General features: G+C 44.8%; 1 protein-coding gene across 2 annotated transcripts in view; it reads left to right on the forward strand.

Annotated features, from left to right (window-relative positions):
* Positions 1–12896: 12896 nt before the first annotated feature.
* Positions 12897–20915, forward strand: part of DEUP1 (deuterosome assembly protein 1) — a 64176-nt gene continuing 56157 nt past the window's right edge. For both annotated transcript variants that reach the window (XM_081860402.1, XM_081860403.1), the window contains exons 1-2: positions 12897–13017; positions 16499–16559. In XM_081860402.1, coding sequence (XP_081716528.1) covers positions 16516–16559 — 44 coding nt within the window. In that variant the 5' untranslated portion in view covers positions 12897–13017; positions 16499–16515. The remainder of the gene's footprint in view (positions 13018–16498; positions 16560–20915) is intronic.

A 20915-nucleotide genomic window follows, 5' to 3' on the forward strand; every position in this document is an offset into this window, starting at 1 on the left:
CTACCCTGCTTTAAAACATATTAAAATACTAAAATTAAAATTACCTCAACTTTCTAAGCAGCTGGGTAAGGCTTGTCTAAACAAGAATATTTTCAGCAGGCCCCAAAAAGTGTACAGTGAAGGTCCCTGCATGCTCTTAATAGGCAGGCAGTTCCAAAGTGGAGGTGTTGTAAAATAATGATTTTACGTATGACTTACAAACATGTAAACATACATATAATTTATATAGAGATGTAAACTTTAAAGACCCCTGTTCTTTAGGCTCTTTATCTTTACCTCAGGACTTTCGGTAAAGCTGGATTCATGCTGGATCCTTTCTGCCCCTCAAAACATTACCGGCATTAGCAAAGTATGCTTTTTTGATGCACAGTGATGGCTCGAAGGCCATCCCTTGTTTCCATTAGACATCCTTTGAAAAGACATGGTTTAGACAGGCCTTTAAAACATGATTTTTATTCTTTTAACCAATCACTATTTATTTATGTTCTCCCCCCCCCCCGCCCCAACCGGCATTTTATCCTCACAACAATCCTGTGAGGTAGGTTTGGTGGAGAGAGAGAAACAGACAGATTCATCCATTCATTCATGACTCAGTGGGGAATTTGAACCCTGGTCTCCCTGGTCCAGTGCTCTAACCACTAGGCCACACTGCTGTCACCTCCTCTGGCTGTTTACCCCACCATGCCAAGTGGCGACACCGAGAGACTAACTCTGTGTGGGTGGACATTTGTGCCCCCCCCCCCCTTTATGGATTTTTAAACAAGCTGCAAAGGTGAAAAAAAGTTTGTAGTTCCCTCTCCTTACACGGGGGGGTAGAGGTGGAGGGGGAAAGTCTGGTAAAATACACACTCTAATAAATGCTCCTGCTCAAGTTGAGAGTGCAAAGCAATCTGAATGATTGTTGTTGTTTAGTTGTTTAGTCGTGTCCGACTCTCCGTGACCCCATGGACCAGAGCACGCCAGGCACTCCTGTCTTCCACTGCCTCCCGCAGTTTGGTCAAACTCATGCTGGTAGCTTCGAGAACACTATCCAACCATCTCGTCCTCTGTCGTCCCCTTCTCCTTGTGCCCTCCATCTTTCCCAACATCAGGGTCTTTTCCAGGGAGTCTTCTCTTCTCATGAGGTGGCCAAAGTATTGGAGCCTCAGCTTCAGGATCTGTCCTTCCAGTGAGCACTCAGGGCTGCTTTCCTTCAGAATGGATAGTTTGGATCTTCTTGCAGTTCATGGGACTCTCAAGAGTCTCCTCCAGCACCAGAATTCAAAAGCATCAATCCGAATGCGAAAGGGGCTGCTTTTCTTCCATAAGAAATTTGGTCAGAGACTCTTGACAGCTCCCCCCTCCCAGCAACGATATTGAGGACAGGGATAAGGCCACCTACTCTTGGTGGGGGTGGCAGCGGCATGATCCAATGTGTCACTGCAACATATTTAAAGCATTCCCCCCCTCCAAAAAAAAAATCCTATTTCTGTCATGGTAATTATTCGTTTGGGTGGACAATTTAGCTCAAAGGACTTTGGGAGGCAGGGAGCTGAGATGTGATTTTCTGGTTTGGCAAGAAAATTATACACTGGGCAGAGTTTTTATTGGGTCTGTGGGGCTGCACTGTTTTTAAACATTTGTCAGATGTTAAAACTACAAAAATCTCTAATTTTCCAGGAAACTGGAACTGAGTTCCTGGTGCAAACAATTAACAGTTAAAGAGGGGGAAACAGAGATGAGGCGATTTGAAACAAACAAGGACAGCAGGTTTCAGTTCTTGAGGCTTTTAATTTCTTTATTACAGTACATCGATATTCCCCCATTTTCTTCAGGAAAAAATAATGCCACAAAAAGGCAGATGATGAATGGGATTGGGATTAGGAGCTGCTTTTGTGATGCTCACAAGCAGCACATAAAGGCAACAAGTCTCTGGTGGGTTTTGTGGGGTTTTTTGTCCCCAGATTTTGGTGTTCAGAGGCAGACCTCTGTAATGAGATGAGTGAGGTTGTTTCCTCTTAAAGGGATGGAGAAGAATTTTAATTTTTCTTTGCATTTTAATGAGAAACTACCTAATTCACACTTCTTGAATCAACACAAGAATACTGAAATCTTTCAACATTCACACATCCCTGAATTTTGAAATGCCCTTCCCCACACAATGTGTGCAAAAACGCATACATCAGGCAAAATCATGCATGGAGTTGCATACACTGGTGAAAATAACGTCCAAAAATGCATTGTTATCGGGGGGGGGAATTGCTTTCAGAATATGTATATTAGGGAAAATGTGTAGGAGAAACACATGAAAGGAGAATTATTAATAATAATAATAATAATAATAATAATAATAATAATAATAATAATTTATTATTCATACCCCGCCCATATGTCTGGGTTTCCCAACTGAATATTAAAAACAATACAGCATCAGACATTAAAAACTTCCCTAAACAGGGCCGCCTTCAGTTGTCTTTTAAAAGTAAAATGGTTGTTTATTGCCTTGACATCTCCTGGGAAGAATCTTCCAGAGGATTTTTTTTTTTTTGTAAGAAACAGCAAATTGCTGTGGAAATGTGGAGAGCTAAATTTAAGACTGGGAACAGGAGAAAGTGGGAGAAACCAAAATTGACAGATTTGTCCGACCCTAGAAGTATTTCTTCAGGATTTCTCTCTCCCCAGCATTCCTCCAATTCTATGTTTGTTTGTTTGTTTGTTTAAAGGTTCTTTAAGATTCTTTTTAAAGTTTCGTGGGTATCTCTCCCGCTTGCTGCCACAAGCACCCCTTCCCTCTGGTCTCCCAGAACCAAAAGAGGCATGAACAGGGCAGAGTAGAGATTGGCTTTGTGTAGGCATAGTCTCCAATTGCTTGGGGAGCCAGGGACTTTCAGTCCTGGCAACTGATCCACGGGGCAAGACCTAGCGGCCTGATACTCTGCCAAGTCGGTACAGATCATGTTCTTGCAGATAAAGAACAACTCCCACTTGAATGGTGTGATTTTTTGCTCTCTACTGTCATTTTGCATCTCTTCTTCTCCCTCTCCCTCAGGAAGCCAGAGTTGTTGGAGGGAGGGCACCAGCGACTGTTCTTTGGAGTTGGCTGCTTCTACGGTGCAAAGAAGCCAGCAATATGGCACAGATGACAAGCCAGGCAGATCCTGCGTGACTAAATGTGAATCCAGATCTAAATCACAGTGTGGGCAGCCTCATTCAACATCAAGAGCGCTACGCTGGGAAGACATTGCAAGCCCCAGGGCCTCCACTAATTTGCTCTTTTAGTTGCACATAATTAACAAGATGTGCATGTCATTTTTATAAATCTGGCAGATGCCAAACTCCAGCTGGTAAATATCTTGCATTTAACCTGCAATTATCTTGATCTGAAATTGCTCTCTTCCAGTGTGAAGGACTTTTTGAGTTGTTCCAAGGGGGCGGGGATGATACCTCGACTCTCGGTCCATCCTTTTTTCCATACTTTTAAGCAAGTTCTGCTGTCACGCTTTTGAAATTACAGCCCGATCCTACAGATCTTTACTCAGAAGTAAGCCTCTATACATTCAGTGGAGCTTTCTTTGAAGTTAGGTTCTCCATTGGTCAGAGAAAATGACAGAGGCTAACCAGAGAATTATTGAGAAGCAAAGCAGCTAGTAAGCCTGATCTTTATTGAACTGTTGCAACAGGGTGCTCCCCTCGCAGACAGGAAAGGAGGAGGACCCAGAACAAAGGTGTGCCCGCTCTTGTATCGACATTTTAAATTGCCAGCCCCGGAGTCCAAGACTACCCCCCAGACACATCATACCTACATCACAGAAAGGGCGGTCTACTACAGAAATCTGAGTGCGTTGTTTACTTCCTGTCTGGCAGGTTAACTGTTAATGCTCACTTGATTGGATACCCTGGGGAACCTGGCCAGTCTTTTATAATGAAAAATACTTAGTTCCTGAGCCTGAACACAGGCTCACCCTATTCATACACAGACATACCCTTAAGACAGGATTTGTGAACAAAAAAACAATGGGAAGGCTCCCCCGCCTCCTCCCTCCTTGTAGAGAAAACATTTGGTCAGTTTGGGAGTGAAAATGGTTTCAGGGCGGTCCTCCTGTGCTGCTTCAGACATGTGGTCCACACATCTATGTATGTGTTTGGTTGGTACATTTATGAACATTTAGATGATAGATAGATAGATAGATAGATAGATAGATAGATAGATAGATAGATAGATAGATATGGCCTTAAATCTTTTATTTCACCTGTTTACTTAGAAAGCAGAGAACCCCAAAGTTTGAAGGGGAAAAAAATTGAGAGAGACCTAAGGGGGCCACACCCCCAGCCAAAAATAAATAAATACCACACTGGAATGAGGACTTAGCAGCATGATCAGTGGGCATAACTGCTGAGGGAAAACAGAGGGAAAGAGGGAATGGCTCCCTTGCTAGAGCCCTGAACTTAATCGCTCCACACTGCAACACTGTGTTGCAAGCCCCATTTTGTTCCCCATTTCCCTGCACATCGTGAAATGTCGCTGTCCATGCCATTGATGATTGTGGAGATCACCTTATATTGATTCAGGATATATCAATTAGTTCAATCTACCCATCTTAAGTGTTGTTTGCTGGGCTTTTGTATCTTTAGACAAATAAGGCACAATAATTATATATACCTATTTCTGTCCTGCAACCAACAACTGAGGCCCTGATCATCATTCCCCATCTTCAAGGGGGAGATGAATGGGCACAAAAGACAAGACAGGGATACAATTAATACATAGCAAACCATGCCAAACAGCAGGAAAAGGGGGGAAATAACAGAAGAGGCCATTAAAAGCAACACAGCTTCCTTCCGGCAATTGAAACAATTCAATAAGAACTGAAAAAGCTCTCTTAGCTCAAAAGCCTTCCTCAAAATGAAATCACCAGTGCCCATATACCATTTCCATATGTTGGCACTCCCATGGTCTCTTTTAAAAGCCCATTACTTAGATCAATATGTCTTTGAGCTTCTTTTTTTAGGCATTTTATATCATCCTTCATATATCTGTTCCAGGTGATTTACAATTTTTTTAAAAAATCAGCAATAACCTGGGACCTTTATGTCAGACATCATGCTGTTGGTTGGGTTGGAATGTCATGTTTGCACAAACATTTTCTAGTTTCCCATTTTTTTATTCTCCCTCTCTCTCTCTCTCTCTCCTTTCTGCTTGCAGTTGCTGCAGTCCCATTGCTATGGGCTTTGCTGCCACCATGTGGAATGCCAAAAAAATTCTCACATTTGATAGAACCGTATTTGTCACAGGCTGACATATTAGAATCATAGAAATGTAGGGCTAGGAAGGGCCACCAGGGTTAGCTCGTCTAATCCCCTGTAATGCCCCTGATGTGGGGCTCAAACCCACAAACCTGAGTCTCAGGCTCTACTGACTTTGCAGCTATAGTCTGGAACATGAAGAACTACACAACCAGTTATTCTATTCCTTTCTTTCTTTGTTTTATTTAAAGATTTTCTTGGTTTATGAAAGTAAACCAAACCTTGTCTCTTTTTTTCGGGTTGTACAGTCTCTTACAAATCAGTTACATTTGTTGTGAGGCATTAGTGTTGAGTACAATATAAGGTCAGGGGAGAGGAGAGGTGGGGTGGGGTGTTTATATAATGTACATGTGGGGTTTGGGGTCAGCGTTTGGGGTCGGTTCTCTTTCTATTAGTTTATTACATTTCCTTGGTAGCGAGAGGTATTGTAGGGCAGGGTGTTGTTGGCTGGCTGTGGTTGGCTGCAGTGGGGTTTGTCTGCATTTGTGAGGTGGGAGAGGACTTATTGGGTCCTGCAAGCCAGATTGATTCATAAGCTATCAGTGGATTCTTCTTATTGGGCTGTGTTATGTGAGAAAGGGGAGCCATACTGGGGTCCTCTTTTATTTGTCCCCATGTCAGTTTCAGTTTATTGGTTAGCTTTTCTAGTAAGGCCGTTTCCCATACAATTTGATACCATTGGTCCAAGTTTACTCCTGACAGGTGTCTCCAGTGTCTGGCTGCTGAGAGTAGGTGGGTTATAAGCTCTGAATAATAATAATAATAATAATAATAATAATAATAATAATAATTTATTATTTATACCCCGCCCATTTGGCTGAGTTTCCCCAGCCACTCTGGGCGGCTCCCAATCAAGTGTTAAAAACAGTACAGCGTTAAATATTAAAAACTTCCCTCAACAGGGCTGCCTTAAGATGTCTTCTGAATGTCAGGCAGTTGTTTATCTCTTTGACATCTGATGTATAACGTGTATAACGTGCAGATGACATGGGTTCCATGATCACTGCAGATGGCGACAGCAGTCACGAAATTAAAAGACTCCTGCTTCTTGGGAGAAAAGCAATGACAAACCTAGACAGCATCTTAAAAAGCAGAGACATCACCTTGCCGACAAAGGTCTGTATAGTTAAAGCCATGGTTTTCCCACTAGGATGTATGGAAGTGAGAGCTGGATCATAAAGAAGGCTGATCGCCAAAGAATTGATGCTTTTAAATTATGGTGCTGGAGGAGACTCTTGAGAGTCCCATGGACTGCAAGAAGATCAAACCTATCCATTCTGAAGGAAATCAGCCCTGAGTGCTCACTGGAAGGACAGATCCTGAAGCTGAGGCTCCAATACTTTGGCCACCTCATGAGAAGAGAAGACTCCCTGGAAAAGACCTTGATGTTGCAAAATATTGAGGGCACAAGGAGAAGGGGACGACAGAGGATGAGATGGTTGGATAGTGTTCTTGAAGCTACCAGCATGAGTTTGACCAAACTGCAGGAGGCAGTGGAAGACAGGAGTGCCTGGCATGCTCTGGTCCATGGGGTCACAAAGAGTCGGACACGACTAAACGACTAAACAACAAAATAATGTGAGTAGTCACTATGATCTTGGAAGATGTTCATTAGGGCCAGTTCTGGGGTGAGTTCTAATAGCTTTTTAGTTATTTTACATAACTCTTGTAGGACTGCTGTCCAGAAGGGTTGGATTTTAGGGCAACCCCACCACATGTGGCGGTTCGAGGTTCTCCAGTCATTGCAGGCCTTCAGGCATGTCAATGGCCATGTGCTGTGTTGTGTCAGTTGTTACAATGAGGTGAAGGGGGAAGCCCCATCAGTGCTTGATTCCTGCTTGTTGAAGACGTTAGATACATGGGCATAGGTGGTTTAGGGTCTCGCGATAAATCCTGAAAGGCCAGAATTGGGATTTCCCCCCCCCCCCATATTGGAGGTTGGTTGAGATTCTGAGGTTGTTCCATACTTCTTCTTTCTTTTTGTAGTGGGAGAAGCACACAAGGATGTCTCGTGGAGGGGCGTTGGCTTTCGGCATGGGTCTTAGAGCTGACCTCTGGACTTTGCTGGCGTGGATTGACCCCCGGCCTTTGAACTTTGAACTTGACATACTGACTTGCCTCCAGGTATGACAGGCGTTCAGGACAGTTAGGCAGTTAGTGTTTAGGGAGTCACATCCAGCCAGGTTCGGGAAGCAGCTATAAAATTAGTTTTGTAACTGTCCTGGGATGGATCTACACACGGGAGGAAACCCACTATAGAAAAGTCAGAAATTAAATCTTTATAACAAAAGAAAAAGACACAATGGAAAATTGCAAACGCCATCTGGTGTTGCAATGTTTATAACGCATTCAAAATGCTGATATTTTTTTTACCACTAGCTGTAGCTGAGTGCCTGGTTTTTATACTAACATTTTGATCTTACCAGTTGGTTGAACAGTGGATTGTTCCATATTCTCTGTAACTTTTTATTTGACAGACTCCCTCGAAATATGGTGGGCTCTCCTTCCTTGGTGGTTTTTAAGCAGAAGTTGGCTGGCCCTCTGTCATGGATGCTTTAGCTGAGATTTCTGCAATGCAGGGAGTTGGACTAGATGACCCTTGGACATAGCTGTCAGCTTTTTCCTTTTCTTGCAAGGAATCCTATTTGGAATAAGGGAATTTCCCTTAAAAAAGGGAAAACGTTGACAGCTATGCCCTTGGAGGTCCCTTCCAACTCTACAATTCTATGATTATATGATTCTATGGGCCTGCCCTGGTTTTCTGTGCTTAAAAAAAGTTCAAAATCTGCCCTTCCCTCTTTTCAGCCAGAATAATTAAAAACACACACATCAGGAAACAGCAAATTAGAAGGGGGAAAGTGTAGCAGTTGTGGAAAGAGGAAGCAATTAATTGGATTGAAACCAGCAGGAGGAGACTTTTTTTAAAAAAAGGAAAAACAGTGATCAGAACAGGAATCACCTGTGGAGATTCTACTACAGATCTGCTCCTTTAAAAAAAAATGTTGCATTTTTCTGTGGTGGGCGAAAACAGGGAGTGATTGTTGAGAAAAGAGGCTGATTACTCAAGGATAGAGAGGAAATTTGGATCCCTCATAAAATGTGTGTGAACAAGGCATGGCTATTTGACTCACCCAGAAGCTGCTTTATTTTTAACTCTGTACCCAGAGCATGAGATCTGGGGCACCGCTGAAGATTTTTCAAACTCTGGTGGACAAAAGAGTGTTATTATTCGCAGATCATAGAGCCTCCTTGCTGATCTCCGGTTCTGCTTCCCTCGTCTGCTTTCATAAATGCTTCTTGTAATGAAAAGGCAATATATTCCTGGTTGCTGATGGTATTCAACCTCTGGGTCACTATTTTCAAAGCCCTCTGAGCAGCTTAAGAACATATTTAGGTGGCAATTTCAATTGCCATTCGAAAATGGAGAGAGTAGAATGGGAAAAATAATACAGGGTTTAAACACACGCAGCCCATAAAATTTATGTTTCCATATCACGGGGGGGGGGGCGGCAGGGGGGGAGAGATGGTATGTATATGTGACATAATGGAAAAAAAGAGATGAACACATACAAAAGCAAGCAGCTTGGATTAATAATAATAATAATTTTACAAAAATAGCAGTGGGATAATAATAATAGAATTGTAGAGTTTGCCACATGGGGGCAGTGAGCAGCTGTTCCCTGACAAACTGAGTCAAAAATAATTTTCTGGTGATATATATATATTTTTAATCCCCCACCCACATCTTTTCTGGGGCTGCTCTTGAACTATTGGAGAACATTCATAGCATCAAAGAGTTGAAAAGGGACCCTGAGGGTCATCTAGTCCAACCCCCTGCAATGCAGGAGTCTCAACAATGACAGAGGGCCATCCAACCTCAGCTTAAAAACCTCCAAGGAAGGAGAGTCCACCACAACTTCCCAAGAGTGTCCATTTCACTGCCGATTCTTTTCTTGTAACTTGAAGCCATTGGCTTGAGTCCTACCCTCCAGAGCAGGAGAAAACAAGCTTGTTCCATCTTCCATGTGTGACAGCCCTTTAGATATTTGAAGGTAACTATCCTATCTCCTCTCAGTCTCCTCTTTTCCAGGCTAAACATACCCAGCTTCTTCATCAGGCTTGCTTTCCAGACCCTTGATCACCTTGGTTGCTCTCCTCAGCACACCTTCCAGCTTGTCAACATCCTTCTTAAACTGTGGCGCCCAGAACTGGACACAGGACTCCAGGTGGGATCTGACTGAATAGAGCAGTACTGTTACTTCTGTTTCGGGACGCGGGTGGCGCTGTGGGTTAAACCACAGAGCCTAGGACTTGCCGATCAAAAGGTCGGCGGTTCGAATCCCTGCAATGGGGTGAGCTCCCGTTGCTTGGTCCCTGCTCCTGCCAACCTAGCAGTTCGAAAGCATGTCAAAGTGCAAGTAGATAAATAGGTACCGCTCTGGCGGGAAGGTAAACGGCATTTCCGTGCGCTGCTCTGGTTCGCCAGAAGCGGCTTAGTCATGCTGGCCACATGACCCGGAAGCTGTACGCCAGCTCCCTCGGCCAATAAAGCAAGATGAGCGTCGCAACCCCAGAGTCGGTCACGACTGGACCTAATGGTCAGGGGTCCCTTTACCTTTTTATTACTTCTGTTGATCTGGAGACTATACTTCTAGGAGCATTTGATATCTTTTAGTTTTGGAGAAAAAGTAACATAAAAGAAGTTTATAAAATTATCATCATATGGAGAAAGTGGACAGAAAAAAATTGTTTTTCTCCCTCTCTCATAGCTCTAGAACCCATCCAATGAAGCTGAATGTTGGAAGATTCAGGACAGGGCCTAGTTAAACTATGGAACTCCCTCCCACTTGAGCCAGTGATGGCCAGCCAACTTAGAATCATCGAATTGTAGAGTTGGAAGGGACCCCAAGAGAGAGAGATAAAACTTTATTCACATTAGCCAATGGCCACAGCAACAGTAAAACATTACAGTATATGCAGAAACGGAAATTTGATATAACAGCACAAAAAGTCCTGAATCAGCAGTCAGTTAGTGGCCCTTATGATGGCAAAACATCCAGTCTTGCAAGTGTAAAAGCACATCTGTATTTTGGGATAATAAGTTTGTGCAGATATGGGGCCAGAGAATCAAAATGGAGAGGTGGAAACTGGACATACCAAGGGCAGAATTTCCTTATAGTGGCCAGGTTGTTCTGGTGCTTGATATCTTTTAGACGTTGACCAATTAGACTGTTTGCTTTAGTGAGGCCCATAGTTAGTAGGTGTTGTGGGGATAGGCCACAAGAGTTTTTGATAGACGGTTTTAAGCCAGGCACTTTTATGGGAGTCTTGAATACTAGGGATACAGTGGTGCCCCGCAAGACGAATGCCTCGCAAGACAAAAAACCCGCTAGACGAAAGGGTTTTCCGTTTTTCGAGGCGCTTCGCAAGATGAATTTCCCTATGGGCTTGCTTCGCAAGACGAAAACGTCTTGCGAGTCTTCCGATTTTTTTCACTCCCCCCCCCTTTTCTAAGCCGCTAAGCCGCTAATAGCTGCTTAGCCACTTTGCCGCTTTGCCGCTAATAGCCGCTAAGCCGCTAATAGCGCTAAGCCGCTAATAGGGTTGCTTCGCAAGACGAAAAAACCGCAAGATGAAGAGACTCGCGGAACGGATTCTTTTCGTCTTGCGAGGCACCACTGTAGTAAACCGGGGGGGTTTGAAGGGACCCCAAGAGTCATCTAGTCTAGCCCCTTGCAATGCTTGGATGGCTTTTAAAAATGACTGGAAAAATCCATTGGGGATAACTCTATCCATGGCTACTATCAGTGAGAGTCAGTGTGGTGTAGTGGTTGAGAGCGGTGGACTCGTAATCTGGTGAACCGGGTTCGCGGCTCCGCTCCTCCACATGCAGCTGCTGGGTGACCTTGGGCCAGTCACACTTCTCTGAAGTCTCTCAGCCTCACGCACCTCACAGAGTGTTTGTTGTGGGGGAGGAAGGGAAAGGAGAATGTTAGCCGCTTTGAGACTCCTGAAGGGGAGTGAAAGGCGGGATATCAAATCCAAACTCTTCTATGCTCTGCCTTCACAGTCGGAGGCAATAGCGTGAGAGGGCTCTTGTGCTCAGATCCTGCTTGCCCAGTTCTGACAGGCATCTATAGCTGCCTACTGTGACAACAGGATGCTGGACCAGACGGGCCATTGGCCTCATCCAGTTGGGTCTTCTTATGTCCTTACATAGCTTGCTGAGAGCAAATAAGCAAATAACAAGCTACAGTTCCCAAGATTCTTGAGGGGCTTTTTAAAGTGGTGTGATACTGCTTTAAATCTACAGTGCAGATGGGGCCGTGTTGTTTGACAAAGACCTGAATTTGACACAGTCTAAAAAGTGGCGCTGGGTGCTAAGGGTGCTGCTGCTGGAGGGATGCTTAATCCTTCTCCTGCTCCCTTATTTCCCTATATGCTCACCTCCCTCTTCTGTTGCCGCGTCCTGAGCTGGAGGAATGTGGTGGCTACAGGGGGGGAAGGGGGTGGCAAACTTAGGGGGAACCCTGAAGTTTGTTGGAGGGGAACAAGATCACTTTAAAAGCTGTCCAAGATTTCCCTCGCTCCCCTTCATAGACCTGGAACTGATGGGATCTTTTATCAGAGATTTGCAGTTTTCACGGAAATAGCAACAGACAAGAAAAGCAGCATGATGTCACATTGAAAACAAAACAAAGAGAAACCGAGTCCCCAGTCTTGAGCTCATCTCCCTTTGCTGCTATCAGCCCTGCTTCCCTTTAAAGACCTCGGTGCAATGAGATAAAACTAATCTTTGTCAGTTGCTAAATAATTAGGGTACCCTAGGGTTCTGGCAGTCTGGAATGCTTGAGATAAAAATCGCTTTATTTTGCTAGAAAGGAACTCGGAAGAAAGGAGGTTCTGACTCAACATCAGGAAGAACTTTCTGACTGTAAGAGCTGTTCAACAGTGGTCTCCCAGGAGAAGTGGTGGGCTCTCCTTCTTTGGAGGGTTTTAAGCAGAGGTTGACTATGAAGGCCACTCCATTTCTTTTACGGGATTTTTGCCCACAGTAGTAGATATGGTCATCTGAGCTGAATTCGCCCATTCCCGTCCATTTTAGTTCACTGATGCCCAGGATGTCAATATTGGACCAGAGCATGCCAGGCACTCCTGTCTTCCACTGCCTCCCGCACTTTGGTCAAACTCATGCTGGTAGCTTCGAGAACACTATCCAACTATCAACCATGTCTCTGCTTTCCACTATCCACTATCAACCATGTCTCTGCTTTTTAAGATGCTGTCTAGGTTTGTCATTGCTTTTCTTCCAAGAAGCAGGCGTCTTTGAATTTCGTGACTGCTGTCACCATCTGCAGTGAGAGAGCTACCAAAGTCTATTTTGTGGCAGTGCATATTTGGCACACAGGCAAACGGGAGAAGGGCGCCCCCTCCTCTGATTCAGGCCCCGCCCCTCCGCTCTGGCCCCGCCCCTCCATCGGGGGATTCCCCAGGCCTGCTCCCTCCCTCCGCCCACGGAGCCTCTTCCCTAGGCCGCCCCGTTGCCCCGGCAACGGGAGAAGCCAGCCGGGCCCTCCCCGCAACTGCCGCCCGGGCGGAGGGGGCGGGGCCTGCGCGAGGCGGCAGCCGCGGCGGGAGGGCAGGAGGGCGGCGGGGCGGACGGGCTCCTTCCCCGCCAGAGCGAGGGCAGCCGCGGCTCGCAGCAGCAGCAGCAGCAGCAGGGGAAGGGGCAAGGTAAGCGGGCCCCCACCCACCCATTCATGCTAGGTTTCTGAGAGCTGTGCATTTAGGGCTGCGGGAGGCAGGGAGTCTTCCTCTGGAGAAAGGCACTCTGTGCATGCTCAGAGGTCCTCTTTCTACTGCCCGGTTTCTGCGTGCTCCAGAGCTATTGACTGTCTGGAGGAAGCCTCTCTAGTTATGCTCATAACCCTAGGGGTCAAGACCCCTGGAGAGAGCCCTCTGTGTATGTTCAGAGGCACCCTTCCTTCCTTCCTCCTTTTCCCACACAGCTCCAGGGCAGAGTGCTGAGAGAGCCTGGAGAAAGCTGTTCTGTGCATGCTCAGAGGCATTTTCTCTGCTTCTCCTTCCCCAAGGCGGAGTACCAACAGAGGCTGGACAAAGCCTTTCTGAATATGCTCAGAGGCGCCCTTCCTTTCCCACGTGCTCTCGGCAGAGTAGTGAGATCCTGCAAAAAGGCCCTCTAGGTATGCTCAGAGGCACTTCCCCTCTGCCTCACATTCCCACACGTGCACCTTGGCGGCATGCTGAGAGAGGATGGACAAAGCTGTTCTGTGCATGCTCAGAGGCTGTTTTTTTAATCTCTTCCTTTCCCACTTGCTCCAGGGTGGAGTATGGAGAGAGTTTGGGGGGGAAGGCCCCTCTGCATATGCTCAGAGGAACCATTCCACCCTTTCCCACATTTTCCATGGCAGACCGTTGAGAGCAGGGAGGGTCCATCTGTGGCACTCCACATAATGCTAGTATCAGTTGCTGGGAATCATAGAATCAGAGTTGGAGAGTTGGCTGGATACCCAAATGTCATCTAGTCAAACCCCGTGAAATGCAGGGATCTCAACATGCAGTCTCCCATCCAGTTGGAAACCATACAGGACCCTGCTTAACTTTGCAAATGTGCTAGCAGTTTTGTTGCGTCAGAGTGCTGTTCCCTTCTCATCCTGCTTCCAAGTTTCCTGCAGGCCTCTAGTCGGCCACTGTGAGAACAGGATACTGAACTGGCTGGGCCATTGGCCTGATCCAGCAGGTTCGTTTTATGTTCTTACACTGGATTCCAGCTCTCTTAATCTGCAAACATTAGCCATCTGGGGCTGGTGGGAGTTGTAGTTTAACATTTGGAAAGTCACAGGTTTGCCTCCCTGACTGAGTCTGGACCAAGGAAGCCCCTCTGTATATGCTCAGAAGCACATTCCCCCTGGAGTCAACACACTCCAGGACAAGGTATGCCCCTCGATGTTCACAGAAAGCTGCCTTGTACCAAGTCAGACGACTGGTCCATTTAGCATAATATGATCTACTGGGAACTGCTCTTGAGGGTTTCAAACAGGGTTCCCCCCTGGAGAGAGCAGAAATTGAACCCAGGACCTTCTGCATATAACGCGCTCCATTGAGCTTTGGCTCTTCTGACTCGCTAGGTAGCCTTAGACTAAGCTGTTTTCTCTCTCAGCCTCCACCCCCACTATAAATGCTAATTGTCACATCAGTATATCCCAGTGACATGCTACTTGGCAGCTCAATTCTGCACCTGTTTAACTCAGAACACAACTAGATTCCAGCGGATTCTACAGGACATATTTCCAGTTAAGAATATATGTAAAATTGTAGCCTCCCAAAAGCCATCTCACATAGCCTACCTTGGTTGTTGAACACCTTGGTACTTGTACGTTTAGGCTCCCGAACGATCGTAACTCAGAAGTGAGTGTTCCGGTTTTTGAACTTTTTTTGGAAGCCGAACGTCCGACAGGGCTTCCGGTTGGCTGCAGGAGCTGCAGGAGTTTTGGTTTCCGAACATTTTGGAAGTCGAATGGACTTCCGGAATGGATTCCGTTCGACTTCCAAGGTACGACTGTATAGCTTTTGCTAATGAAATCACCAGATTAGAGGATTCCGAAAGACTATCAGAGACTCACACAGATCTCTTGAGGGGATCATTTTTCACTGTTTGAAAAAAGGCGATCATCTGTCACAGCATCCGTCATGGATGCTTTCATTGAGATTCCGGCATTGCAGGGGGTTGGACTAATCCTGCAGGATTTAACCTCCTTCCGCAGGGGCTGTAAGACAGAGCTATTCCACCTGGCTTTCAATTTGAACTTAGCCTGATCTTTCATTCTCCTTCCTTCCCTCCCTCTCCCCTTTTTATGAAGATTACCCGCTCTGGGATCCCACAGCTAATTCTCCCCTGGTCTCCTTGTTAGCCCAAATAGGACTAATTTAGCCAGCCGCCCTGAGCCTGGTTTATTGGATGGATTTTTCCCCTAAATTGATTTTTGAATTCTGAATTTATTGTTATTCACGTTTTATACTGTATTTTATGCTGTTTTTTTGTTTCATCAATTAAGTGTTTTAAATTTGTTGTTAGCCGCCCTGAGCCTGGTTTTCTGAACTGGGAAGGGTGGGGTATAAATAAATAAAAATTATTATTATTATTACTCTTGGGGTCCCTTGCAGATTCTATGATGCCACATAGTGAGCTCATTCTGCAATGCAGTGAGAATTTTATCTCTCCTGGCTTCCTCCGACCCGTCAGTTTCTGATCAGGCACAAATTCACCACTGGGCTGGATGTTTTATTTATTTAATGAAGTTATGCCCCACCCTTTAATGTCAAGATATTTCCAAAGCAGATTAATAGTCCCATCGGTTGAAGACCACATATTACGTGCACATTGATGTTAGCTTAACAGTTAAGCCACAGCAACATAGGCACCGACTCCATGGGGCCTGAGGGGGCCCGAGCCCCCTCAAAAATTCGTTTGGGGGGGCTCAGCCCCCCCAATAATTTAAGAAAATTATTAGTTATATTATGCTTTGTAAAATCACAAAATTATGTTGGTATTTTTTATTTTCCTTGTTTGACGATAGTTACCTTTTAAAATACATTCAGTAATGAGTTAAAACAAAGCCACTCCCGATCTCGACCCATCAACAATTTCGCGGGGCTGGCGTCAGCCCCGCGAGAAGCGGGGATTCCCCCTAGCTCATTAATATTCACCGCCCACGGCGGCAGCCAATCGGCTGCCGCAAAGGGCGGGCCCTCACAGGTTCACTTAAGGTCAGGGCAGCCCGGGGCTCGCCCCTTTCCTTCCCCCAGCAGCAGCGGTTTGGAGGTCTTGGCCCCCCCCCCAATATTTTTTATAAGTCGGTATGGGCCCCCGCCCCCCCCAATATTTTTTATAAGTCGGCGCCCCTGCACAGCAAACAGCCCTATTCCCACCCCTCTGACCTGGCATGTTTGCACTTGGAATCATAGAACTGTAGAGTTGGAATAAACCATGAGCGGTCATCTAGTCCCCCAATGTAGGAATTTTTTGTTTGACACGGGACACAAACCCACAACCCTGAGAGTAAGATTCTTGTACTCTGTTACTGCTTACTGTTACTGTTTCTCAAGTCTCTCCTTTTAACTATGAGTCTTCTATGTAAATGAATAATTAAGGGGAAAAACATTAACCCACCCACCCCCAAAATATTCTTAATAGATTGAAGAAATGCTAAAATGGAGAAGAAAATAGAAGCACTTCAGGAACAAATGATGACTAGGTAGGTTGACGCATAATAATTTCCTGGTCGTTCCTGATTTATCTTATCTTATTTACACCTGTACGCTCAATATGATGTAGAACTTAAAACCTTACACTTCAAGATTTCAAAGTTCTGTGGTCTCTTGATTCTTCATTACTGCTTATCTCAGAAAGAAACACCAGGCCTAGACTGCTCAGGCAGCAACTATATTGAGCATCAATGGCCACCTTTTTGTTTGTTTGTTTATAAAAATAAATAAATAAAAATATTTACGGTATATACCACTATGTCATTAAAAAAAATCAAAGCAGTTTATAACAGTAAAACAGTACAAAGAAAACCATATCAGAAAGTTAAAAACAGACATCACTTAATCATTTGTGGTAAAACGTAATAAACCTGTTCTTAGCCATACCGTGACGCTTGACACTGATGAGTTTACGATTTCGTTTATTAGGCAAACCATGAAGCGGTAATGTGACTTATTGCTTTTAATGAAGAGTGCACCCCTAATTGACCTACATTTCTTATTGAAATTACTTTTCAGGCCTGGTCAAAGCAGTAGTGGCATCTTTTGTTTAAAACCTTCAGAGTGCATAACCTTTCCAATTAGAAAATGTTACGATCTGGAAATTGCACTGTAAAACTCACCCTGTCGAAAGACTATTGTTTGGAAAGCTTTTTAAAAATCATTACCTAATTAGAGTAGTTTGGAAGCCTTATGTCAACAGAATAAGATTACTGTATCATGAAGAGGACACTTTTTTAAAAAAAAAAAAAAAACTTTTTCTGCAGAAGTGATGTCATCAACCTGCTTGAGAAGTCTTTGGGCTCAGCTATACATAATTAAAATGTTTTAAAGTGTGTTGTAAAGTGCATTATACAACCATGACACTAGATGGCGATGGTTACCTACGGCAAATTCAATATATTTTTTCAAAACTTTTTTGTAAAAAAGCATCTTCACAACGTTTTTTATATGTGTCTAGATTCCACCTTTATCTTTTTGACATTTTGATTGCAATGTTTATCAGACTTACTCAGATGTATGCGTTCATGAGATTGCAGTTTTATAGTGATTCAATACAATTAACTGCCCAGAGTCAAAGATTGGGCTGGTTATTTGCAAATCAACATGTGAAAACATCGTTTCTGACCTTTGCAGTTCCTGATCATGCAAAACTCATTCTCTCTCTCCCTTCTCTCTCCATTTTGGACAATGGTTGTAGGAGGGCGGTTAGATGAGGAGGGTGGGGAGTTTGTCAAGGAGGAAGCAGAGGTGGCCAAAAAGTGATGTTTTGAGGGACCAAATATATTTTGTTGCCCAAGTGCCCACAAAAGCCTGGAGCAAACTAGTCACTTTGGTGGGAAAATTAACAAACCATCTAATCATCATTGTTCAAAGGAACAAATATAAAGATTCTTTTCTGGCATAATAGCACTGTTTCATTGTTCATGCAAGTGAAGATTAAATGCAAATATGCCTGTCAGCAGGACACCAAACTTTCTGTCTGCTATGCACATCACAGACTCAACTGTCGATACTTCCTCTCTCTTTTTTCATTTGGTTTTCTGTTTGCATTTTCAAAAACAGGAACAGAGAGGACCTTTAACCCCCTCCCCCTGTCCTATCTACAACTTTATACCAAATACAGCATATATACATATACCATATGACTTCACTTCCACCCTTTTCCTGGTTCCTTTGCTTTTCTGCTACTCCACGTAATCCACATCTTTTTAATCATCCAATTCGTTGTCTATTAAAAGCTCTTTTATCTATTTCAACTCTGCTGGATTTACTTGAGACCTGCTAAGCTGTGTATTTGTTTATACTGGTTCTTAAAATATTCAATAAACATTATCCATTCCTCCTTATATTCCTTATCTTCGTTTTCACTTATCCTGTTCGTCAGACCAGTTCAGCATATTCGAACGTTTTTTTAAAATTAATTTTTAATTATTTTAAATTATAAAATACACACATATTGCGAATATACAAGCATACAAACATACATTTCATACAATCCTTAAATATATACAAACCTACATTCAGTCCCTCAAATAATTCGAACGTTTTACACTGCATATTCGAACATTTTACACTGCCATTCTTCCTTAATGGGTACTATACATGTTCTCCACCTTTGTGCCAGTAAGGTTCTAGCTGCAGCGGTGGCATATAGTAATAAACCCATTTGTGGGGGGGGGGGTCTACCCTTGCCCCTACATTTTTTGGGGGGAGGGTCTACCATCCCCAAGAGGAAAATCTCAGGTTTTGGGGGGAAAGTTTTTTTAAGTATCTTTTTTAATTCATTATATATAGTTTCCCAATATTCCTTAATTATTTTACAGGGCCACCACATGTGAAAAAAGATCCCTCATTTTCATCACACTTCCAACATACACCTTTTTCTTTGAATGTCAATACTTCCTGATGGCTTACGCTGACAGATTAGTGTCTTTGGTTGGTTGGTTTTTAGCAACTCTCCAGGTCTCATGCAGAGATCTTTCACATCACCTGCTACCAAATATTTTTTAAACTGTAGATGCCTGGTTACCAGACGTCCCCATTTCCTGGGGACAGTCCCCGGATTTACAAATCTGTCCCCGGACAAAATCCGTCCCCGGAATGTCCCCGGATTTCATTTAATGTCCCTGGATTTATATTTTAAGTGTTATAGATTTATTAGTAGGAAATGAATGTTGTGTGATTGGTTCAATGGCACAAGACACATCATATGGGGACTTCTGGTGAGGCAAAATGGCAGGCGCCGCAGCAGCGAGAAGCCCCTGAAGCCAGCCTGGGCTGCTGAGACTGCCGCTGCCACTGCCGAAGGGGAACCGTGGACGCCCGGCGCGTCAGCTGGGGGAACTGCTGACACACACCGCGTGACCCAAATTGAGCCAGGAGCGAGAGCGCCCGCTCACCCAGCCGACTGCCCAGCGGTGCTCCGGGGCCAGTAAAAACCCCGGAGCCGACGCAGGGAGAAAGAGGAGAGGAGAAGGAGAAGGAAGAGAGAGAAAGAGGAAGGAGAAAATGGAGGGGAGCCGTGACCTTGCCGCGCCGCTGCTGCTGTCACTGAGGTGGAGAGGTAGGAGAGTGCCAGGAGGGCAAGGACATGTGGCCGAGCCCAGGCCCGACCCAAGCCTACTCCACAGCGGCTAGCGCTCCAAGAGAGCTCCCAGAGGAAAGCCGTGCGACAAAAGAGAAGATATTACTTCTTAATTTTTTAAAAAAACAATTTTTTTAAATAACTTTTTTCCTCTTTAAAAAGAAAAGAACGTGTCCCTGGATTCTTTGAAAAAAAATCTGGTAACCATATGCCAAGGATCAAATCTGGTACCTTTCAGAGAAGGCTGGGCATATAGTTTCCCTACATTGCCTCCTCTCATTTCACTGGACCACTCGCTCTTGACGCTCTCTTTCCCTAGCTTATCCAGCCTCACGTCGCCTGCCTACTGCATCCTCCCTCCCTAAGCCTCTCCTCCTGTCACTACTTTCCCTGTGGCTCTTCTGCCCGCCCTGCTCCTATTCCTTTGTAAAACCTGAGCAGCTCAACCAGTAAGGGCACCCAGACCCCTTTCTGCCCCTCTTGCCCCTCTTTAACCTTAAGGCAGTTTAGTTCAATCGCTAACAGAGGCTTCAGCATCAAAACCGTCCCTCCCTAACCTGCTGTCACTCGCAAGAACCCATTGCTCACATACAAAAGCTGAAGGAATACGGGTGAAAAGGCAGGAATTATGTCAGCAATATGGCAATTTCCTGCAGCAATCCACGGCCACCTCCGGAGCAGTTTCCTTTGTGAGAAAGCTACTCCACAGGGATATAAAAGCAACTGTAGATTCGACAGCATAGTTTTAGCAAATTGCATTTTCTCCTAGCAGGGCTTCTTCTCTCCCCTCTTTCTTAGCATACTCAGCTGCTTTAATTCATTCCATTTTGTGCTGTCACGTTTCCACAGCACACAGCGTACTGTCTGACCCAGTGAGCAAACAGAGCCCCGCTGTGGCTGTTGAAAGCACAGTTCAGGATCCCTGGCAGAGAGGATGCCAAGGAGATTTGGCACAGGGGCCTGTAGCCCTGTTTAACTCTGCTGTTAATTGCAGCGTTCCCTGGCAGGTGATGTGAAGGCTGTTGATCTGGAGGCCCCATCAAAACACAAGGTGGGTTGCAGGCAGAGGTGAATCTGGTCAGGCAAACTGACCAGCGCTTGGGCACATGCAAGCTGACATGTGTCTCTTTTCTAAAGACAATTTTTGGGGGGACACACCTGGAGCGTTTACAGGGCCAGATGAAATCTTGTGCACCATATGGCACCTGATAACCACTTAATAGGCATTTCCTTCCTATCCACTGTAGGGGTGGCATAG

Source organism: Podarcis erhardii (genome assembly GCF_964252035.2).
Source record: "Podarcis erhardii genome assembly, chromosome: 4".
Taxonomy (NCBI): domain Eukaryota; kingdom Metazoa; phylum Chordata; class Lepidosauria; order Squamata; family Lacertidae; genus Podarcis; species Podarcis erhardii.